At 36.5% G+C, this 25,482-nt stretch overlaps 1 protein-coding gene across 1 annotated transcript in view; it reads left to right on the top strand.

The window, feature by feature from the left end:
* Nucleotides 1-1,428: 1,428 nt before the first annotated feature.
* The window catches only part of NEGR1 (neuronal growth regulator 1), a 909,858-nt gene continuing 885,804 nt past the window's right edge, over nucleotides 1,429-25,482 (top strand). Inside the window, exon 1 of the mRNA XM_060005942.1 lies at nucleotides 1,429-1,798. Within this exon, the coding sequence (XP_059861925.1) occupies nucleotides 1,623-1,798 (176 nt within the window). The 5' untranslated portion in view covers nucleotides 1,429-1,622. The remainder of the gene's footprint in view (nucleotides 1,799-25,482) is intronic.

Raw genomic sequence — 25,482 nt, 5'->3', positions numbered from 1 at the left:
CATTCCCAGCACCTCACTCTGCCTTGGGCCAGGACAGCGGCTCGCAGCGTAGGGGCGAGCTGCTACGTGGATGCGGCGGCGTAAGAAGAGAGGGTAGCCGCTCTGCGCCGCGGAGTAGGAAGCCTATCCAAACGGGTTTGGAGGCTGTTAAAAAATATAAACCTGTGACTCGTTAAACCCGGTAACTTTGCCCTGCCTAGATTCGAACGCGCTTATCATTCCGCCTGATAGGCTCAAACGGGTTAAACTGCCTCTTACATAACAGGACTGCCTGGCTGCACACAATTAAAACGCTTGATTGCAGTCTCTTCCCGACTCCATCCCTTCACGACCCTCCCTGCCCCTCCCTGCGCGCCTGCGTGCCGCGCGCGTACAGGCCCCGCGAGCTCGACTCGCGCGCATACACGGGCGCGCGCTTACTACACACTCACACACACGTCCATGCGCTCTCCACTTTGATTATACCTTTCTCACACACACACACACAATTTAGTGTCAACATGCACGAGGTGCGGGGTGTAGGGGGACCGCCGTCCAATCCTTAGCGACTGACCCATTAGACGCGCCAGCTGCTCTACCGCCAGGCCTTGCAAGCATCCCCATCTTGTCCCCTCAAAAAGCAGCCCCTCCCCCCCGTCACCGTCCCTACCTATATCCGAAAAGAGGTAAAGAGTGAACTAGTTGGCCGCTTGTCAACTGTAGCGCGGCCGCCCCGGCGAGATTGGAAAGAAAAGAAACAACACCACCTCACAGTCCCTGGCGTCATGATGGCGCCGACCACAACTTGGAGGACTTAAAAGTTACGGTGCCTCAAGAGGTAAAACGCACCGAAGAGGGAAAGCAAAGCGCCCCTCTGCTCTGTTCACCTCAGCCCCGACCAGGAGACTTTTCTAGCAAAGCATCACTCTACTGCGTATGACAGGAAGGGAAGCGTTCTGTCTCCGTTGCGTCGCTTTTTTCCTCACAGTTTGCATAATTGTGATATACCTCTTACTGATTTTTTTTTTTCGTTTTCTTTCTTTTCTTCCTGCCACCCCCCCGCCCCAATTCGTTTCCCCCCTCCCTGCTGCATCCCCAGTCCCCGGGCGGGGTTGCTAAGGAAACGGCCGCTTGGCAACGCGCGCGAGCCTGGGGCCGCCGGCCGCCGCTGCGCCCCGCGCTGCTTCTGCTGAGGGTGCAGCCGCGATTACAGCCGCCGCCGCTGCCGCCGCCGCTCGCCCAGCCTCCGCCGCCGCCGCTCCTCCTCCCTCACTCGCCGGCGCGCTCGCCTTCTCGCTAGATAGTGCGCGAGCCGCCCGAGAATTAGCCACTCTCCGGACTCGGCCAAAAGCAACCGAGAGGAGGTGTAGTGTGGTGCTAGGGGGTGGGAGGGGAGGGAGGGAGGGAAAGCAAAGACGAGGAGGAGGGGAGGCAAAAAAGAGAGAAACAACACCCAACAACTAGAGGGGGGTGGGGGGGAAGAAAGAAAAGAAACCCACCCATCCACCAAATTAAAAAAAAAAAAATAGAAAGAAAAAAAAAATCCTGTGGCGCGCTGCCTGGTTCCCGGGAAGACTAGCCAGCACCAGGGGGTGGGGGAGTGCGAGCTGAAAGCTGCTGGAGAGTGAGCAGCCCTAGCAGGGATGGACATGATGCTGTTGGTGCAGGGTGCTTGTTGCTCGAACCAGTGGCTGGCGGCGGTGCTCCTCAGCCTGTGCTGCCTGCTACCCTCCTGCCTCCCGGCTGGACAGAGTGTGGACTTCCCCTGGGCTGCTGTGGACAACATGATGGTCAGAAAAGGGGACACGGCGGTGCTTAGGTAGGAAGAACGTCGTGCTTTTTCGTACTTGTCTCAGTCTGTCTTTCTGTCTCTCTTTCCACCTTTCTTGCCTTCTTTTTAAACCAAGTAATGATGCTGGTGGTGATCACTATCAAAAGACTACATTTCAGGAAATTCAGTTGCTGATTCTGCGTGGAGCCATGGCCCCTTAACCCCGGGGCAGGTAGCAAGCCGGACTGGTGATGCTAAAGCACTTTGCCGGAACGACAGGTAGCCCGGGGATGAGTGAAGTGTGAGGTTTAAGAGGAGCAGGTGCCACTTGGAAACTAAATTCACAAGGTCTCTGTTTTATTGTCATGGGGTACTCTTGGAGAGTCTGACAAGTTTATCAGGTTGTTTCTATTTTACTGCAGCCTAAGCGACTTTTTCAAACTGATGGCTGGCTCCCTGCTCCCATGTATTTTCCCTCTCACTTGGACACTTAGGCTCAATTTCTCCCTTTTCAGTTTTCTTTCTTTCCTCTTACCGCTTTCTCCCTTTTCTTTTTCTCCCTTCGTTTTCTTTTCTCTTTTCCATCTCCCCCCTTCTTCCTTTGCCTCTTTTCATTCCTTTTCTATTTTTCCTCCCTTTTTTCTCCTCATATTTTCTTTTTTATCTCTAATTTCTCTCAATCACTCTAATTTCTCACCTCTTATTTAACCCACTTTTCTCCACTCTTTACCTTTCTCCATTCCCCATTTTTCTTCTTCATTAATATCCCTGTTCTGTGATCTCTCTCTCCCTCTCTCTCTCTCTCTCTCTCTCTCTCTGTCTCCCTCTGTCTCTCTCTCTTTCTCTTTTTGACTCACATTTCCCATCTCTTTCCCCATCTCGGTTCCCATCCCTGTCAGACACACGTATGTTCCCTCTAACCCCTTCCAGTACCATTTTCTCACCCTCACAAATCTCTTTCTTAACCACACTCCCTCACATACTCTGTTTCACATTCTCACACATGCTGGCACTTCCATACTCTCCCTAACAACCACTTTCACATTCAGATTCTCTTCTACTGTCTAAAAGGCACACGCTACTTCACTGTTGCACACATTGTCACTCACACATGTGTACACACAGTCTCTCTCTTTCCTCTCTCTATCCCCTCATCTTTCCCTTTTCCTCCCTTTTCCCATTTTAAGTTTTGCTTTTGCTCACTCTCCCTTCTTCCCTTCTTTTCCCCAAGCTTGAGCATCGAAATGTTTTGTTATTAATGAACATCCATAGACTAATTTTATCTTTAAACAACACTGCAGATAAGCTTCTAGAAACATTTTTTCTCCTGTGAAAATATAAATTGATAATCAGCGGTGCTTAGATCTAAACAAGGCTAAATGCCCTTATTCCTTCATTTCCCATTGCCCTCCCTTCACCCCATGACACTTCCACCTGACATATATCTCAAATCTCCCTGAAAGATCTTCTTTCTCTCCACTGGGTGGTAGTTGGCTTGTAAGAGCAGATTGCACAAAGTCAGTATATGTGGCATGTCTAAGGTGAAACAGAGTGGGCTATGTTTTATTTGAGTCATGCAATATATTTTAAATTTAATGATCTGGGATCTGGGTGTGGTAAATGATTTACACCTTCTAAAACATGCTTATGAGTCCAAATTCATCTGGAATACTATTGTAGTTTCTAATATACATTAATAACGTGCTTTTATAATATATGCTATCTCTACTGTAAATGCAAAATGCCACTGGATGTATACAAAAGTAACAAATGATTTGTTATAACTTAGTAAAATACCTTTCATTGTTGGTAAAAGAGATGAACTTTTGGTCACACACGGAATATAAATTAAATCCTTGTTTATGTTCTTTATATTAAGTTTGTTTTGGAAGTTTAAACAACAGTAAGGATGAAGTGCTATCTTTAGAGGTTGCAAACACTTATCATTGGAACTGTGATCTATATGTTTGTAGCAGTATATTGCCTATTTGTAATGAGCATTAACACTTTCAATCTAAAGGATTTGATAGACTGCTTGTTTTTTAATGGTATATCTTAGGTGTTTTGTTTCTATTAAAATAACTGAACCCATGTTCTGCCTCTAGGAGACCTATGTTTAGTTCAGTCATTGCTTCCAATAGTGAAGCTTCTCTAACTAGTGACACCAATATCCTTCCTGGTTTGTTGTTTTGGTGCCGTCCTCATTTACTTGTGTGCACTGTACCTCATCCATTTATATGCTATATCCTGAGTTTTGTCATATCTTAGTTTAGGGAACTTCTGACTTTTAAACTTTTAAAAGAGAATACAACCTCTGTCTCTTCTGAATAATGTTTCTAACCAATTACAATGTTTTTTAAAGTAAACAGAATCTTTTTTTTTTGTCATATGAAGCAAATCCAATCTGCATTATTTTTTACTCAGAATAATTTGCTTACAGTAATTCTAGAATTCTCTAGGGAGTATCCTATTTTTTATCTTTTTTACTTTGCCCACAGGTTTTAAACACTCTTAACGTGTATATTTATAAGAAATCCTCTTTCTCTTAAAACAGATGTTAAATTGTGTCAGTTATTTTTCTTGACTCATCTGCAACTGGTATTTGCTCTCTTCATAGACCAGTACAGAAGAGCTTAAGGACTAATTGAGTGTAAGTCAGGTGACATACTTTTCATCAAAAGTAATGAAACAGAGTTATAGTTTATGTTTTCACTTTGGATACTTGGAATTGTATTTGATCTAATTATCTAATTCATTAGAAAACAAAACAAACAAAACAAAATCTTCCCAAATACATACACACCCTCACGTCAAAGTACAGAAATCTAGTACTCAAGAGAACACTTTACTGAATTACATGAGTTCATTTATTAAGCTTTACACAGTATACTCTATTTTTAATGTAACGCATTCCTCAAAGTATCTCTAATAAAAAGCAAATAGTGGCATAAAAGTTATCAAATAACTAAGTGCTAAAGGCCTGAAAGTGCAAACGTGTCAGTCAGTGACTCTGTTGCTTGTGGTTACGTTAATGAAACAGAAGTTTAAAGGTCAAATCATACGTTTTTATATCCTAAATGCCAGAATGTCTGTTTTAGAGAAAAGAATCAAGAAAAGCAAAACTTCCCTTAAGTGGTGTTATCATACAAAAGGGAATTCATTCTGTGATCCACAAACTGTATCTATCATTTTGTAAATCATCTTCTCTATTTGGCTTAAATAGAGGACTTATACTGAAGTTCCATTTAGTTATTTCAACATTCTTATCAGTTTAACTTTGCCTCTTAAGGTTAGTGAAACAATATATTAAATGTCAAAATGTCCATTATTTCTAATAATGATATTCACTGATAAATCTCTGAAGGATTCACATGAGGTATTTGGACATTCTTGATAAAGTATTTAATGATGCATCTATTCAATACAATAACTTTGGTACTTCCCTTACCTAAACTTTAAATGAATGCATGGATGTCTAGAGTACATTGTAATTTGCTACCAATACAAATTAATATTTTCATTAACTTATGAGATACTAGATATTAGATTGCTACCACATTTAATACTTATTGCTATTTTATGCTTAACAGAACTTGTTAATTTGTGTATAGAGAAATTAACTTCTTCTCTAGTCTTCAAATTGCATTTTAAAGTACATGGAAGATCTGAGTTAATGCTTCATGAGGTGACATAGCAAAGAACAGGAGATGCTAGAACCACATTGGTCATGCTTCAGGACCCAGTGTTTCTAGACCTAGAAAATCAAGGGGAACATAATTCTGCTCTGGCTCAATACATTAATTTCAGATGACTTTTTTTTTTTTATAGTTTTGAAGCTACTTTAATGTGAATCAGTCACTTTATTCTTACCTTATTAACAAATACAGTTATGTTAACATGTCCAAAAATGTTTAATATTCTTTGGAGATAATGCAAGGAATAGCCTCATTTATATCATCCCAGTTTTTAAAAAGACATGTCATTTTTAAGCTAGTTCTTTCATCTGTTTCTACTTCAACTCATCTATGAATTTTGTACATTTTAAGCTGCCATCCTGATATGAATTCAAAATATCCTATTCTCTGTTTGTCATGCTTTAATCGAAGGTAGGAAGGAAGGTTCTTTTCTTAAATGTGATATCTTCTTTAGCAAAGTTGAACACAACTTTGTCATTTTAATGCAATAGATTTGAATGGAAGTTATATGAGATCCTAATAATGATATTGTAATAAGGCAGAAGACTTTTGCTTCAAGCATACAGCATAGAGCACATTTATGCAGAAGATATTTCCATTGGAAGTCACAAAACTTTTACAAGTAGATTTATAAATGGATATGACAAGCATTTATTACTTCTCAGCCTATTTGTCCAATACATTTGCCTTTTGATTACGTTAATTAGTTTTGGTTTAAAATGTATGCTATTGGATACAAGAAAGTAAATGATTTATGTATGAGAATGCAGAATTACCAATAACAATAGAGTCGATTATACTGTACTTTGGGAATATCATTGAAGAGTCTCTTCAGTGAGGCTCTTCAAACTCATCTGTTAAGTCATCCCTACACATTGATGCATCACATATTCCATATGTACTGTTCAACTATATAGGCATTTTCAGTTTAGAACATTAAGGCACTATTTAGAAACCTACATCCTTATTAAATAGTGTCATTGAACAAATATTTTTAAAATTCTGAGGTTTTTTTCCTTCTTTAAAGGAGAAGTGGTAATAGATAGTCATGCTGAGTCATTTTGGAAAAATGCACTCCAAAATATGGAATAAAATGCTACAGTGTTACCTGTAGTGATTTGCAGAGCTGTTCTATTAGCATGACACATTACTTGATACATTAATACATAATCATTCATTATATTAAAGAACAACATAGTATTTTTAAATTTTCTAGATAAATTTATTTTTGTCCAATTTTTTTTAGTTTAGAAGATCTGATAAGCCCATGTGGTTGTATGTCTTTGAGCACAAGCATATGTTAATGAACTACTTATTTTAAATAGATTGGATTTACAATTAAATAGCTCCATGAGATAAGTTAATTCTGAAATACCTGACTTTTGGAATGTTTGGAGAAATGTTCACATCCTGTATGTGACAGTTCTAGGCCTGATTAACCAGATCCAACCTTCATCCTTCTCCTATGCTGTGCTATTGGAGATAGATGATGAAACTAATCCCCAGGCTGCACTTCCCAGTTGTCCACGTCAGCTGTCTTCAGGCTGTGGTTGTCCAATGGAAGGTAGTTTTAGGAGAAGGGAGGATATGATGAGTGAGAGGCCAAGGTGTTTCTCCCTTCCTTCATTGCTTTGGGCAGTGTTCAGCAGTGTCTCCATCTCCCACTAGATAAACGGCTCTTGGGCTTCTGTATACTGCCTCACCCATTTGTTCTTCCATCCTAAAAGTAGCAATGGCTTCCTGCTGTTCTAACTGTTGGGCTGTCTTATCATCATGTGTTCTTCTTCTCAACTTTTCCATCCTCTTTGCAATCAATTCCCTGCATTAAATTCCCTCTGTTTTAAATATTCAGAATGGTTTACATTTTGCTGGTAGAACCCTGATTGATACATGGTGAAAAGTAATAGTTTCAGTGATTTTAAATATATTGGGTTGAATTACTGTTTTGCTCATGGTAACATAAATGTTGCTTCCTAGAACTGGATATAATAGTTGTTTAAGGAGGTAGGCATAGAACTATAACAACACTGGGGCATATTACGAAGAAGAAAAATGGATATTTGGGGTATTGTCCACACCCAGATTATGGTGAGCACAATAAACCAATTATATAAATATTTAGTTAAATATATGATTGAATAATTAATTTCAGAAGAAAAAATGTAAAGATGCTATGCATAGGAAAATAAAGTAGTTGAAGAATATAAATTGGCAAGAATCAATAATACTGTTTTTGTTTTTGTTTTTGTTTTTTTCCCCCACTGAGCAAAAGAGAACCAGGGCTAAACTCTGTTTGTGGATATGTGGTCAAAATGCTGAACTAATTCCTACAGTGTTGACTATTGAAATCAATAGGAATTAAAGGCCTTTCTTTTATGTAGCTTAATACCTGAAGAGCAAATCAAAGTTTCCAGTTTCTTATGAAGTATGTGATCATAACAGTACACATAACCGCTGTAGAAATTAGTCTCTCAAGTCATTTGAAACTTTTTGTTAGAAATCAGATCACTTTTCTACCATATCCTATTCAAAATGTCATACACTAAGACATTATAGACATCACATCACTAACATGGAAGAGCTAAGGGAAGCTTTATTAGTCGGAATTGTTTGTTTTTACTCTCCCGCTTAACTATTAGATGATGTGGTGAGCTTCCCCTTACATTCTTCAAAATTCTTTCTAAAAGATATTTTGTAGGTGTCTGGCTCCAATATAAACAAGCAGTCACCATAAAGTCCTACTTTTGGTGACTTTCCCCACATTTTTGCAGGAAAGATGGTAATTTAAAACCATAATTAATGCAATGACCATCTCTAAAGAATGCTCAAGAGAGGATTCCTGAGTTGGGAAGGAAGTCATGCTTAACTCATTCTTCTCAAAGTTTTGCTGATCCATTATAGATTGTCATGGACATTTTCTGTGTATAAGAGAAAATAAAATGTATTGCTCCGTTTTTCCTTGGAACATCATATTACCTGCCTTTTGGCTTTTGTACAGGAAACTTTAAATTGGGCCACATGCTATTTTGTCAGGTATTTTATGTGTTTCAAGTTCACCAATGGAAACAAACTTCCCAAACTACTAGAGAGTAAAATCTAGGATTTTTCTACACGGGCATAATCATTATCAAATTGGATTTTGATTAGTCCACTGTATCTAAAAATATGACGATTTACAAGATGTTGGAGAAATTTAATATTAGTAAGAAGTTTTTTGACATTTTGTTAAAGTACTTTCTGTTTTTTACTGTATTAATTTTGGTTGTCAAAACACAAGGGTTGGGCTTCCCTGGTGGCGCAGTGGTTGAGAGTCCGCCTGCCGATGCAGGGGACACGGGTTCGTGCCCCGGTCCGGGAAGATCCCACATGCCGTGGAGCGGCTGGGCCTGTGAGCCATGGCCACTGAGCCTGCGTGTCTGGAGCCTGTGCTGCACAACGGGAGAGGCCACGACAGTGAGAGGCCCGCGTACCGCAAAAAAAAAACAAAACAAACAAACAAAAAAAAAACACAAGGGTTTGTAAGCTCTGTGACTGTTGTTCATCTATTTCTAGGGCTTTAACGTTGAACCTTGCATATACCAGGCCAACATCCACTATATTTTAAATTAATGAATTTTTTGGAAGGATAAGCGAAGGATTAAATGTATTTGTTCCTTGGTTTATTAATTGTTTCAAATTTAATAATATTGTAATATCTTTAATACTATGATAGATCTGTGTGTTTATAGTGATTAAGTATTTTTTATCGAATCCATTTATCAGTGGTCTCTGCCTTAAATAATTCCTGCAGAAGTCCTAGTGGGTTGAGACATACACATTGGAATCATTCAGTGTCTTTAAATTCAGGACACAATCTACTAGTGGGTCTTGAAGAAAATATACTGTATACTAAAACTATTTAAAAAAAAAAATACTAAAATAGGGTAGAAAGCATTTTACATAATAAAGATAAGTATCATTTAATTAAACTTTTATTTTGTGTGTTTGTGTACTGTGTCAAGATTTTAGATATATATATATATATATATATATGTATATATATATTTTACTGTGGGTTTCAGCAGAAAATGTTTGGAATGCAATGATACAGTTGTAAGATTATTGAGATGTACTTATAGTTTTAAGAAGATCTAAGATTTTAAATTATATAGGTAGGTTTTTGCTCTTTGCAATTATAATCAACAGATAACAGGAACAGTTCGAAATTGCAAAATATCTGTTGTAACCTTCTGACATTTTTTCTGTTTCTACCTCAACTCATGGAGCCTCCTCTTCCTTTCTTCTAAGGCTTCAATTAAATAAAATCAATAAAGATACAGAGGTAGAGAGAATTGGCTATTTGCTTTGAATGAATAACTCTCAATTGTGAAAAGTAGTTACACTCCCCAAGCCAGAGCATAACTTTTGTATCATTCTGTCTCTCAGAGGTAGGTCAACATTACTTTATAAACCACAGGGTATTGATACTAGCTGATAGAATTTTAATGTGGTCACGTGGCTTTGATTTATAATGTTGAGGAGGTTATCTATTAGCATTGTAGTTTCTAAGCCATATCAAGTTCTGAATCCTGACAGAGGACCTTTGATGCTCCTAAGCACCGAACTGGCATGGAATTTGGTCTTTTAATCACTTTCTTTAGGAAAAGGGGAATATAGGAAAGGAGGAATTCGGCAGTGTTGCCAGCATTAAGTGTTGCTCTTTTGAACGGAAGCCAATACATTATACTTTCCAGATAGCTGGTATTTGTTCAATTTAAGGAAGATGTTTATAACACTTTTTGGTCCAGAAGTAAATTGCTCTTCACTGAATTTCACTAAGTTGTTTGGACACAGGTCCAGTGCCCATGCTGAAGCTATAAGATAGGGCTGATTTAAAACTATAACTACTGCCATAAAGTATTGAAAGATTTTGGATGATTTAAAGGGCAATGGGAAAAAATGTGTTCTGTTGTCTTCGGAAACCGCTTTACTCTCATGCAACTAAAGTAAATTTAGAGATATTAAAAGGATTTAAGAGATATTATGAACATAAGAGCTATAATCAGAAGGCAGAGAGTATTGTTTGTATATTCTCTCCAATAACATCACATACTCTTGTATCAGAATATTACATGAATAAATCGAAGGGATCATAAAGTTTCCCTAATGTTATAGATATAATATTTCTTATAGAAGATCATACTTAGATATATCTGATTTGTAAATAACCTAGTTTCAAATTAATGTCTTGGTACTTGATCAGCTAAATAGAAAATGGTATCTCTACTACTTAACATATTCCTGGCACATTGTTAGTGCTCAAAATCTGTTTTTATTCCTGTCCTGCCCCTAGGGGATATATGTATAAGTATAGCTGATTCATTTTGTTATAAAGCAGAAACTAACACACCATTGTAAAGCAATTATACTACAAAAAAGCTGTTAAAAAAATTCTGAATGTTGAATGAAGGAATTGAAGGAAAGAGGGAGGAAAGGAGAGAGGAAGAAAGGGTGGGAAGAAAGTATGTTGCGATATATGAGTGACTTCTAATCAAAATCTAAAACTTTGGATCACTGGGATACATAAAATTCAGCCCATATTGTACTACATGGAATAATTATAATAAAAAGGAATAAATCTTATTTCATGTGATTCATTAAATAATTGGAATAATCTTAAGCCTACATCCTTCCCATGAGGAAGTGATATACATCGTACACACTGAAGTTCTGAAAAAGTATTTTACACTCAAGTATATGTCTTCCTTCCATGTTACTGGTCCATTTGTGTTTATTTTAAAAGATAGATAGTAGCATTTTACCTTGGCCTGTAGTTGGATCAGGGGCGAATTTGGGGGAATATGTTCACAAAAAGAAATTATATACAAGTCTTTGTGTAACTGCTCCCCTGTCTTCTTGAGCATATGTCGATCATTTTTCTTGCTCACACATCACTTATATGAAATAATAGGTATAAAGAGTTACTTTTGCTTATGCACAGAGTTTATCTTCTGTTGTAATTGTTTAGTTGCACTGAAACCTGTCATGCTTTGAGGTGTCTAGGATGGGAGTGAAGAGAGTGTGAATACCTACTGCTCTGCTTACTGGCTATGTGACCTTGAATGAATGCCTTACCTTCTTCACTTCGTACCTCCCTGGCAGAATGACATGGATTATGTGAGATAATGCATGTAAAATGCTAACATATTATCTGCCATTTAGTAAGCACTACATTTATATTAGCTAATAATTTTATCTGCTTTTCTTCTGCTAGTCTCAGTCTGAAATTCGTTACTTACTGATATGGGTATATTTCTCCCCATGTAAATCATTTTACCAATCATTTGTGAACCCACTGTATAATATTCATTGAACATATATTTTTGTTGTGATGTTGTTAAAATAACACTTAAGTAAAACCTTGTAATATCAAATGGTGAGCTGAACCTTGGTTCAACAGAAGACTGCAGGGAAAATTGAAATAGAAAAGTTTGTTTCTCACAGGGCTTGGAGGAAGTACACGGCATACCTCCAGGGGTTGCATGGAGAGGTCAAGGCAGGATGCCTGCAGAGAGAGTGGCAGGACCTGGGGCACATGACTTTATTAGGGTTCCTGGATGGGGTGCTTTTGGGTTCCCTGGCTAAGGCCAGACTGGTCCATTCAAACCAAAAAGAGTAGGAATCTAAGGGATGCACAAGGGGAAGGCACACGTGGTAGACAGAGGAGAATGTTGCTCACAGGGGCTGCTGGGGAAGTGATGTTGGGACCTTACATTTGCTTGTTAGTCTTCTCACCTTATCTAGGACATGCACTGGCCGGAGGGGCTAGTGTCAGTTCAAGGTCCCTTTGGCCCACTTGGCGCCCACTTGGTCACACAAAGTGGATGCCCAGGCAGGAATAGCATAAGAGTAGTTTAGCTAAATTTTGACATTTTATATTTTATATTTTAAAGATTCTATTTAATGGGCATACTTGTATTTGTTGTTGTTGTTGAGCCCAACAAGCAAGTGAGAGGACTCCAAATCTGGAAGTAGAAACACACCAAAAAGAGGTTTTTATCTAATAGGGTGCAGACCCAGAGAACTCAGTAGCAGTGAAACCTCAAATTTTATTCTCAACAAACTGATGGTAATTTGATTCACTTACCAGAAGTAAGAGATCATTGTAATTGGATGTTCACTTGAAACATCAAAGACAGAAGAAAAAAATGAAAAGAGACAGAAGAGAAGAAATTAGAGGGATTAGAAAGTACAATGAGATGGCAGTGGAGGAGTTAGATTAACATTTGTGACAGAGTTTAGAATGGCAGAGGTGATAACTGGTGACAACATTGGACTTGTCGATAAGAGGGTTAAAATTTTAAAAAATGGCTATATAAGGCCTCCCTGGTGGCTCAGTGGTTGAGAGTCCGCCTGCTGATGCAGGGGACATGGGTTCGTGCCCCGGTCCCGGAAGATCCCACATGCCGCGGAGCGGCTGGGCCCGTGAGCCATAGCCGTTGAGCCTGCGCATCCGGAGCCTGTGCTCCACAATGGGAGAGGCCACAACAGTGAGAGGCCCACGTACCGCTAAAAAAAAAAAAAAAAAAAGGCTATATATTCTGGATAAGGTAGCAAATAATTATTCAGGGTTAGAGATGCCCTTATGGTTTCTTAAGGCATCTATATGTTATGCTGAAGGCAGTGCAGTTCAGAAGTAGTCTGTAATGGGCAAGAACTTTCTGTCTATATTGCTATTTTTATCTACAGACAATATATTCAGTAGAAGCTCAGAAAATATGAATGCTTGCTCTAATACTGAACATTTGCCAAATGCACAGCAGAATGATTTAAGTTTATAATCATGACGGAGCCATCAACATCATGATTCAGATTCAACTAACACATATTAAGTACTGACTATATATGACATACTTTCACAACAATATGCAATGAGGTATTGCTTTTCCAGTTTTATAGCCAAGTAAATTCAAACTTGAAAAAGTAATGTAACTTGCCCCAAGTGGAATAGGTAGTGGCTGAGCTGGAATTCCAATCTAGGTACTTTTATTCCAAGCTCCATGACTTTATTATCTTGCATCTCTCCCTAAGAAAAGATCAAAATAATTGATAAATTTATTGCTTACTACACTATTAAACATTATTAAGCACAAGCTGCATTTTAGTTACTAAGTTGATAATGATTAAAACCAAGAAGACATGTCATGGATTTGATGAAAAATGTGAAATTATTTTAAATGAGAGTAAGTACTTAGAATACATTACATAGTCATAAGTATTTACTAGTTGGAAAATAGTGAATTCTTAGAACTATAAATATTCTAGAAAAAAAAGAAACCCTCTCATCTCAAAATGATTTTATCCCTAATGATTACAAGCTACTGATAATACGAGAAAAGAAAATGAACAGCTTTTGAATGCCCTTTATAGTTAGGCATTATACATTGGTTACTTCCTCGAAACCTTGAAACAACCTACGGTTTTTCTCCTTTGTAAGTGGAGAAACAAACTCATAGAAGATGAAGATGAATATCTTTCTGAGCCTTAATACAGCTTGTTAATGGCATAACCAGGGGTTGATTCTAGGCCTATGAGTCTCCAAAGCCCTTGCTCATTTTTTTTTTTTAAAGCCATAATATTTCTTGGAGTTTTTTGTATACTGTAGTCCTTAACAGAAAGGAAAGAAGCCATTACTTGCTATTGTATTCCAAGTCCCCAAATTAATCTTTTGAATGCTAATTCTGGTGTAACTGAACAGCTGAATCAAGTTGAATTAGAACCCCCCCCCCCCCCCCCCCCGCTTTGAAAAGGGGTAGGCAGCCTAGAGTGTTGAGCACTGTTATTTCCCAAAATAGATGGGAAGATCAAAAAAAAAAATTCAGGGACCTATAAAAGATGCTGTTATTCCAATTTCATTAAACATGTCAGTAATATGTTAAGAGTCTTATGTTTAATTTCAGTTAATCAATAAAATGAAACATTAGAATTAGACAGTTTTCCTTTTTCTGATAGCTGGTAGGAGTATGTAGGTTTTAGAGCATAATTGAACGAAAACTTGTTTTTATCTGATCCTGTGTAATTTAAGAATTTTCTTAAATGTGTTACATATCCACTTTCTGTAGATTTTATGTGTGCACCCAAGAGGAGAGTATACTTCATGACGACTTGTTCTTTGGTTACGCAAAGCTTTCCCAATATAAAGTCCTGTTTTTGTCTCATATCATTCAAGAACATTTTCAACCCTCTATAACCCAATTCTAACTCTTCCCTCTCTGAATGCCTACACCTATCCATTTTATTTTGTTTATTTTATCAATTTCACATTACAGTATATTGTTATCTATTTTGACTTTGCAAAAGACTGTAACAGCCATTGTCTTATATAATAGTCACTCACTTCTATTGTTGCAAATTCTTCAAGAACTTTGTATTTGTATAGAATATGTTTACTAAATTCTGAGATACTTGAATTGATTTTTTATTTTCCTTTCGTCTTTCAGGAATTTGTTTTGTATTTTTCCCATTCATTGTGTAGTTCTTTTTCTGTAGAAACATGTTCTTTCAGGCATTCATTCACCAATTTTTCAACATGTATTTATTTATTTACTTTAAAATTTATTTATTTATTTTATTTTATTTATTTTTGGCTGCATTGGGTCTTCGTTGCTGCACGCGGGCTTTTCTCTAGCTGTGGCTTTTCTCTAGAGTGGAGGCTACTACTCTTCATTGTGGTGCGCGGGCTTATTGCTGTGGCTTTTGTTGCAGAACGGGGTTCAGTAGTTGTGGCACGTGGGCTCAGTAGGTGTGGCTCACGGGCTTTAGAACACGGGCTCAGTAGTTGTGGTGCACGGGCTTAGTTGCTCGGCAGCATGTGGGATCTCCCCAGACCAGGGCTCAAACCCATGTCCCCTGTGTTGGCAGGCAGATTCTTAACCACTGAGCCACCAGGGAAGCCCAACATGTTTATTGAGTGCCTGTCATATGCTAGACACTTTCTATGAGTTTGAGATACAGTGATATAAGAGATAAGGTCTTGTCTATTGAATTTATGTTCTAGTTCAACATGTGTCTTTAAACAGTGTTGTGTAGAAAACTTATATTTGACTTTTTACTTCACCAGCTATTAGCTCTGTGGTCACAGGCAAGTTATGTGGGTTTTATGAGACTCAGTTTTCTTGTCTGTAAAATAGAAATACTTATAGCTACTCCTATACTTTTCTAAATCCTACTAATAATGCATGTGAATGTATTCACAGTATTCAGCACATAGTTGGTGCTCAATGTCAGTGTCTTTTCTTTCTCTCTTTCCCACCCTTGCTTTAATATTATAGATGTAATTTACAGCCAGGACTATCTAGTTAAAGTAATTGTTACATGTTATATTGTGCTTCCTGTGTTTCTGTTTGTTACCTAATACCTTCTGAGGCTCACCTACTTTTAGTTCAAGGCAGCTCTGTGGTACCTTGAAAAAGTAGAGTTAATCTGAACATATGATAACATCATTCATCTTATTTCTATTTCTTGGAATCATTTTTTTCTTCATCTGAGTTGCTTTGCCTTTGTACTGTCCTCTCTTTTCTACTTTTGTACATGGATTTTCCCCTAAATTTATTGTTAGTTTTTGACATATTCTGAATTTCCATGAAGAATGTATTTTCTTCCTGACAGTTGCTTCTGTTTGCATCTAAACCTTCTTATCATCATTATATGTTTCTTCTAAAATCCCACACTTTTCTCAATGTACTTACTTTATCATTTTTCTTGGTTGGAAGGGTAATTTATAAGGAACACTTTGTAATTATCACCTGTTCCTCTGTTTGATCAACAGAGCAAACAGTATTTGAAATTATTCTGCCAATAATTCTTCATTGAAATAGTACTTCCCTGCTTTAGCCACTTCATTTTATGAATTAATTTGACCTTCTACTCCCAATAGAAAGTATAACACTTCTCTCTAATTTCAATAATTGATGAGCTGATTTTCTGACTTCCTGGGCATTCTAAAAAAGTCTCATCATATTTGACATGTATAATCCCTGATTTCTGGCAGACAATATTTAAACTTTTCTATATCACCTAGCTTCAAGTAGCATACAATTTGCATGATTTTATATGGGGAAATCACTAAAATGTAAATTATTGTTAATTTTCTTCATTTACATTAAAATCTCTATTCACCTCTCTTCTCCTATACAAGAATACTGTGCTTTTTCAAATTCCTTCTAAACCTTTCAATATCTTCATCATTTTTCTACTTCCAGCTACCTATACATAGGCTTTTAAGTTGGGCTCTTTTTAAAAAAGCATCATATTTCTTTGAATCATTAAAAAAACTTGGATCAGGAAACTGATTAAGATTAGTTACCTCTCTATAAAGTGGGTTAATGATAGTATCCAACCTATAGGCTATGAGAATTAAATGAGATAAGGTTTGCATATGGTACAAAATAAACAATAAATTTTAGCTATAATGATTTTTATAAATATCATTAACAATAGACCTTCATTAATAATTTAGGGAATTAGCTGACAGCAGCCAAAATCAAGATCCTCTGGTAATATGTTTACTTCTATACACTGCAGGATACTTTAGGGACTTACTTCATTAATTATTCTTTATTTCAGATAGGTCTTCTTTCTATTGCCCTATCTTGTGGGACTTTCTTCTCCTCAACAGGTGATTTTCCAAAATGGCTTTTCAGTAATTTCCAAGTTCTATTCATTTTCTAAATGTAGCTCAATGCTAATTTTTTTCATGGAATCTTTATTAATTGCTCAGAATTTAAGAGATGAAAGAAAAATGTAAACACATGGGGGTATATATATCCCCAAATTTATATACACAAATATATACATACATGTACATATTTAAAAATTTATTTATTTCACACTTTTGTAAGCCCAAATAATTACCTTGCATTATTGCTGGACTGAAGAAAATATGTTTGGTGAACATAAGCAGCTCCTTTCTTGTATTTTAGTTATTTATATACATGTTTTATAGGATACCTCTACCCGACTCTAGGCCTTGAGAAGGAAGAATTGCTACCTTAATTGCCCTTGTATCCCCTGGGGCCTTGAACGTCTTGGTGAGTAGAAAAATATTCGTGGAAATAAGTAAATGAATCTACAAAAAACCAGTTTCTCACAATAGAGTTTTGCATGTCTGGTTTGTGAAGTATCTATTTATGAGATACAGATACTTTTAATTTGTGAATTTATTATAGTTTGCTGTTAATTAACATTTTATACACAAGTCCCTCTTGGAGTAGAGGTTGAGGTGAATATATATCCACATCTCCATTCCTTAGTGTTCATTTTAGTGTTATATAGATCACTTGCCAGAAATTTTATGAGACATGGGGACATGTTTGCCTTGTAAATATTACTGCCGTACTCCTGAAAATATTAATATCAATAACATTATAATGATACAATAACATGGATGGGAAATAGTTGCACCAAAGATCATTTCAGGAATTAATCAGTGTGTTGTTATTATTTTTGTAAGTAACACTACCTAAAAATAAGAATTTTTGGTATTTGGTTAAACAAAATCACTTGAATTCTAGAGTGAATGGTGCTGTAGTGTCTTTCCCCCTAATTTTTTTGAGTAGAAGATCATAAATAGGTTATCGCAAGTTAGGAGGAAGAATTAAGTTACAATTTAAAGGTAAAGGGGCCAGTCAGATACATTTCAGAGTGGTAACATTGTGATGAATATTGTGTTATGATAATGAAGATAATACCTATGATTGCTGTAGCCTAATAAGAAAATAATTTTTAAATTCATAAAATTAGGCAGGCAGCTCATTGGAGGCTTTTCAAATGTCTAATAAGTTCCTAATAGGTATACATAATATTTCATGCCTTAGGGATTTAAGAAATAGAGCCCTCAGTTTTTTTTTTTTTTAATCTTTATTGGAGTATAATTGCTTCACAGTACCACATTAGTTTCTGTTGTACACCAAAGTGAATCAGCCATGTGCATACATATGCCCCCATATCCCCTCCCTCTTGAGCCTCCCTCCCATCCTCCCTCTCCCACCCCTCTAGGTCATCGCAAAGCGCCAAGCTGATCTCCCTGTGCTATGCTGCTGCTTCCCACTAGCTAAATATTTTACATCTGGTGGAGTATATATGTTGGTGCTACTCTTACAGTGCCCCAGCTTCTCCCTCCCACCCCGTGTCCTCAGGTCCATTCTCTGTGTCTACATCTTTATTACTGCCCTGCAACTAGGTTCATCAGTACAATTTTTTTTTTATTCCATATATATGTGTTAACACATGGTATTTGTTTTTCTCTTTTTGACTTACTTCACTCTGTATGACAGACTCTAGGTCCATCCACCTCAATACAAATAAGTCAATTTCGTTTCTTTTTATGGCTGAGTAATATTCCATTGTATATATATGCCACATCTTCTTTATCTATTCATCTGTTGATGAACATTTAGTTTGGTTCCATGTCCTGGCAATTGTAAATAGTGCTGCAATGAACATTGTGGTACATGTCTCTTTTTGAATTATGGTTTTCTCAGGGTATATGCCCAGTACTGGAATTGCTGGGTCATATGGTAGTTCTATTTGTAGTTTTTTAAGGAGCCTCCATACTGTTTTCCATAGTGGTTGTATCAGTTTACATTCCCACGAACAGTGCAGGAGGGTTCCCTTTTCACCACACCCTTTCCAGCATTTACTGTTTCTAGATTTTTTGATGATGGCCATTCTGACTGGTGTGAGATGATATCTCATTGTAGTTTTGATTTGCATTTTTCTAATGATTAATGAAGTTGAGAATTCTTTCATGTGTTTGTTGGCAGTCTGTATATCTTCTTTGGAGAAATGTCTGTTTAGGTCTTCTGCCCATTTTTGGATTGGGTTGTTTGTTTTTTTGTTATTGAGCTGCATGAGCTGCTTGTAAATTTTGGAGATTAGTCCTTTGTCAGTTGCTTCATTTGCAAATATTTTATCCCATTCTGAGGGTTGTGGCCATTCTGACCTGTGTGAGGTAATACCTCATTGTAGTTTTGATTTGCATTTCTCTAATAATTAGTGATGTTGAGCATCTTTTCATGTGCCTCTTGGCCATCTGTATATCCTTGGTGAAATGTCTATTTAGGTCTTCCATCCATTTTTTAACTGGATTGTTTGTTTTTTTGATATTCAGTTCCATTAGCTGTTTGTATATTTTGGAGGTTAATCATTTGTTGTTTCATTTGCAAATATTTTATCCCATTCTGAGGGTTGTCTTTTTGTCTTGTTTATGTTTTCCTTTGCTGTGCTAAGGGTTTTAAATTTAATTAGGTCCCATTTGTTTATTTTTGTTTTTATTTTCATTATCCTAAGAAATGGGTCAACAAAGATCTTTGTGTGATTTATGTCCAAGAGTGTTATGCCTAATTTTTCCTCTAAGAGTTTTATAGTGTCTGATCTTACATTTAGGTTTTTAATCCATTTTGAGTTTATTTTTGTGTATGGTGTTAGGGAGTGTTCTAATTTTATTCTTTTACATGTGGCTGTCCAGTTTTCCCAGCACCACTTATTGAAGAGGCTGCCTTTTCTCCATTGTATGTTCTTGCCTCCTTTGTTGTAAATTAGGGGACCATAGGTGCTTGGGTTTATCTCTGGGCATTCTATCCCATACCATTGGGCATTCTATCCCATACCATTGATCTATATTTCTGTTTTTGTGCCACTACCGTACTGCCTTGGTTACTGTAGGTTTGTGGGATAGTTTAAAATCGGGGAGCCTGATTCCTCCAACTCCATTTTTCTTTCTCAAGATTGCTTTGGCTCTTCAGGGTCTTTTGTGTTTCCATACGAACTGTAAAATTTTTGTTCTAATTCTGTGAAGAATGCCATAGTTTGAAAGGGATTGCATTGAATCTGTAGATTGCTTTGGGTAGTATAGTCATTTTCATAATATTGATTCTTCCAATCCAAGAACATGGTATGTTTCTCCATCTGTTTATGTCATCTTTGATTTCTTTCATCAGTGTTTTATAGTTTTCTGAGTACAAGTCTTTTGTTTCCTTAGGCAGGTTTATTCCTAGGTATTTTATTCTTTTTGTTGTGATGGTAAATGGGATTGTTTCCTTAATTTCTCTTTCTGATTTTTCGCTGTTGGTGTATAGTATTGTCAGAGATTTCTATGCATTAATTTTGTATCCTGAAACCTCACCAAATTCATTGATTACTTCTAGTGGTTTTCAGATGGCATCTTTAGGACTTTCTATGTATAGTATCATGTCATCTGCAAACAGTAACAGCTTTACTTCTTTTCCAATTTGTATTCCTTTTATTTCTTTTTCTCCTCTGATTGCCGTGGCTAAGAATTTGTCCATTTCTATGTGGTTGTCCATTTTATTGGCATATAGTTGTTTGTAGTGGTCTCTTATAATCTTTTGTATTTCTGTGGTGTCAGTTGTGGTTTCTCCTTTTTCATTTCTAATTTTATTGATTTGTGTCCTCTCCCTTTTTTTTTTTTGATGAGCCCAGCTAAGCATTTATCAATTTTGTTTATCTTCTCAAAGAACCAGCATTTAGTTTTATTGATCTTTGCTATTGTTTTCTTCATTTCTATGTCATTTATTTCTGCTCTGATCTTTATGATTTCTTTCCTTCTACTGACTTTGGGTATTCTTTGTTCTTCTTTCTCTAGTTGTTTTAAGTGTAGGGTTAGATTATTTATTTGAGATTTTTCTTGTTTCTTGAGGTGAGATTGAATTGCTATAAACTTCCCTCTTAGAACTGTTTTTGCTGCATCCCATAGGTTTTGGGTCATCCTGTTTTTGTTGTCATTTGTTTCTATGTATTTTTTGATTTCTTCAGTGATCTCTTGGTTATTTAGTAGTGCACTGTTTAGCCTTCATGTATTTGTGTTTTTTACAGTTTTTTTCCTGTAATTGCTTTCCAGTCTCATAGCGTTGTGTTCAGAAAAGATGCTTGATATGATTTCAATTTTCTTAAATTTTCCGAGGCTTGATTTGTGACCCGAGATGTGATCTCTTCTGGAGAATGTTCCATGTACACTTGAGAAGAAAGTGTATTCTGCCACTTCTGGGTGGAATGTTCTATAAATATCAATTAAATGTATCTGATTTATTGTATTGTTTAAAGCTTGTGTTTCCTTATTTATCTTCTGTTTGGATGATCTGTCCTTTGGTGTAAGTGGGGTGTTAAAGTCCCCTACTTTTATTGTGTTACTGTCAATTTCTTCTTTCATGGTTGTTAGCATTTGCCTTATGTATTGAGGTGCTCCTATGTTGGGTGTGTGAACAATTATAATTGTTATATCTTTTTTTGTTATATCTTTTTCTTGGATTGATCCCTTGATCATTATGTAGCGTCCTTCCTTATCTCATAACAGTCTTTATTTTAAAGTCTATTTTGTCTGATACGAGTATTGCTACTCCAGCTTTCTTTTAATTTCCATTTGCATGGAATATCTTTTTCCATCCCTTCACTTTCAGTCTGTATGTGTCCCTAGGTCTGAAGTAGGTCTCTTCTAGACAGCATATATGTGGGTATTGTTTTTGTATCCATTCAGCCAGTCTATGCCTTTTGGTTGGAGCATTTAATCCATTTACATTCAAGGTTATTATCTATATGTATGTTCCTATTACCATTTTCTTAATTGTTTTGGGTTTGTTTTTGTGCGTCTTTTTCTTCCCTTGTGTTTCCCACCTTGAGAAGTTTCTTTAGCATTTGTTGTAAAGCTGATTTGGTGGTGCTGAATTCTCTTAGCTTTTGCTTGTCTGTAAAGGTTTTAATTTTTCTGTCGAATCTGAATGAGATTCTTGCTGGGTAGAGTAATCTTGGTTGTAGGTGTTTGCCTTTTATCACTTTAGGTATATCCTGCCACTCCCTTCTGATCTGAAGAGTTTCTGCTGAAAAATCAGCTGATAGCCTTATGGGGATTCCTTTGTATGCTTTTTTTTTTTTTCTCTCTTTCTGCTTTTAATATTTTTTTCTTTGGATTTAATTTTTGTTAGTTTGATTAATGTTTGTCTTGGTGTGTTTTTCCTAGGGTTTATCTAGTATGGGACTCTCTGTGCTTCCAGGACTTGGATGACTATTTCCTTTCCCATGTTAGGGAAGTTTTTGACTATAATCTCTTCAAATATTTTCTCAGACCCTTTCTTTTTCTCTTCTTCTTCTGGGACCCCTGTAATTCAAATATTGGTGCATTTAATGTTGTCCCAGAGGTCACTGAAATTGTCTTCAATTCTTTCGTTCTTTTTTCTTTATTCTGCTCCTCAGCAGTTATTTCCACCATTTTGTATTCCAGCTCACTTATCCGTTCTTCTGCCTCTGTTATTCTGTTATTGATTCCTTCTAATGTATTTTTCATTTCAGTTGTGTTGTTCATCTCCATTTGTTTGTTCTTTAGTTCTTCTAGATCTTTGTTAAACATTTCTTATATCTTCTTAATCCATCCCTCTATTCTTTTTCCGAGATTCTGGATCATCTTTACTATCATTACTCTGAATTCTTTTTCAGGTAGTTTGCCTATTTCTTCCCTGTTCATTTATTTTGTCTTGTAGGTTTTTACCTTGCTCCTTCATCTGTGACATATATTTTGCACTCTCTTTTTTTTTTTTTTTAAAGTGGGACTGTGTTCCTGTCTTAATGGTTGTTTGGCCTGAAGCTTCCAACACTGGAGTTTATAGGCTGTTGGGTAGAGCTGGGTCTTGGTGCTGAGATGAGGACCTATCTGAGACCCCACTCGGATGAATATTCCCTGGGGTCTGATGTTCTTTGTTATTCCAGTGGTTTGGATTCGGAGCTCCCACCACGGGAGCTTTGGCCCGACCCCAGGCTCGTGAACCAAGATCCCACAAGCCATGTGGAGTGGCAAAAAATAAAAGGGGAGAACAATAACAAAGTAAAAAATAAAATTAGACTAGGAAACTAATAGATATGTTAGAGAGAATATAAAAATATAGATGAATCAACAACCACTGGAAGGTATAACAGTACCATGATAGTAAAAAAGAGGAGGAGAGAAAAGAAAAAAAAAAAAAAGAAAAAAGTGCGTGAAGGCCTTGGCTGTGGAGGGCAGGGCCTAAGCAAGCGTGAGGTTTGAGTGGTGGGCGAGGCCTATGCTTAAAACCCAGACAGCTGGAAAAGGCCCTGGGGGCTATGTGGGGTGGGGCTTAGGTTCAATGGAACAGGAGGGGCCCTGGCATGCCCCCAACCCCTGGTCTCAGAGGGCCGGGGACCTCACCTGGGAGACCAGCAGGCTTCCTGGGCTCAAATGGGCAGGGCAAACACCCTCCTCTCCTCTCCTGCTCCTCTGGTTCTGGAGGGCCCCTCCCGTCTGTCTCTCCTAATCTTACTGTCCTCTGGGGTGTTGATCCTGTCTGGCCTCCACTTCTACTCCCACCCTCAGTCCCCCCACATCCTACTGGTTCACTTGGGGGTTCCTCCTGTCTCTTTGGGCATCAGGGTTCCCCACCAGTGGCCGGCAGCTGCCCTAGTTGGGAGACACTAACTCGCCGTCATCCCACACTGCCATCTTGACTCCACTCCCCATCCCTTAGTTTGGTTTTAAAGGTAAAGAACTTTTGGTTTTTGATGCCTTTCTCATTTAGTAATTAAATGTTACCAAACACTTAGTGAAACACTCAATAAATAGTTTATCAATTGATTGTTTTACATTTCTTTGAACTACTCTTAAACACTGACTTGTTATTCCTAGTAAATTAGGAATACTTTAATTTAAAAATTAATTCTTAATAGTTAAATTAAATTGTGGCATTTGCATCTCAGTTATTTTTCTTAGAGAAAATTCAAAAGAGGAGGTTTGATATACTCTAAGATTAAATGGAAATATTGAAATTGATTGACTTTAGAACCACAAAGCTAATAAAATTAAAGACTAACAAAAACTATCTCCTCAATAGAAGTCAATTTATTATCTATTTTAAATTATTTTCATTTAGTGTTACCAGATAGGCTGGTAGTCAGAAAGGCAGACAGTCGTCATTAGTCATGCATAATTAAAGCAAAATTTTGTCCAGGAGTTTAGAGTTAATGTAGCATACAGAAAAAAATCTGACATATAATGTATACATAAATTAGTACTAATGGTATAGTTATACAACTTTGATTAAAAATAGAATAGTATATTATGTAGAGTTATTGAACTATTCTATAAAGAAATGAAAATTGAATACTTAAAATTTACTTGGCATAGTAGTTTATATAATGAACTATAAATGCATTAATTTAATGTAAATACTCTTAAAACCAATATATAAAATAAATTCTTGCTACTGTTTTACATATATAGAAAAACTAGACCTTGGTACAGTTTTTCAATTTTTTTTTTAATGTTCAAGAAGAGAGTTTTCTAAGAAGAAATAAAATAGTGGCATTTTGAATGATGAATTTTGCCAATAACAAAAAAGTCTATATATTATTAAACATTTTATGGGTGTCAGTAGGGGCTATATTTTCTGTTATTAAAAATAATTTCTCAATTTATATATAAAATATAATTTATATTATAAAAAACTTAAAGTTTGAGGAATTTTAAATATTACTATAAAATTATTTAGTATCCATATATTATTTTACTTTGAATAGTAAACAGTGAAAGAAAAGACATTCTAGGATAATGGATTTCTAAAAACAAAAATGTCATTATTGTTAAAATATATTTAATTATTTTTAGTATTAGTTTCTCTACATTCAAAAGCCTTCAATTTAGAGTCTCTAGTTATTTAAAAATTAAATAATTTCATTAAAGTAGAAATCAAATATGATTATAAATATATATTATAAATTTTGAATTAAAATTTAGACTTATATTTATTTCATACTTGCAAAATAATAATTGTGTATTAAAATATTGCTTATATGTTTTATTTAAATATCATAGCATACTTATGAGGGAAGCAGGACAAGTTTTAAAATTTCAATTTTACAAATGAATAAACTCAGGCTTAGATGCTTAATGACTTCTTATTGGTTATGAATAATAATTATGTCTTGATAATATTAAAGCTTGGACAGGAACTCAGTCTGAATTCTTGTTTAGTATACTTT

Source organism: Delphinus delphis, chromosome 1 (assembly GCF_949987515.2).
Source record: "Delphinus delphis chromosome 1, mDelDel1.2, whole genome shotgun sequence".
Classification (NCBI taxonomy): domain Eukaryota; kingdom Metazoa; phylum Chordata; class Mammalia; order Artiodactyla; family Delphinidae; genus Delphinus; species Delphinus delphis.
Note: the sequence above shows the minus strand (reverse complement) of the source record. Positions and strands in the feature narration are given on the sequence as shown.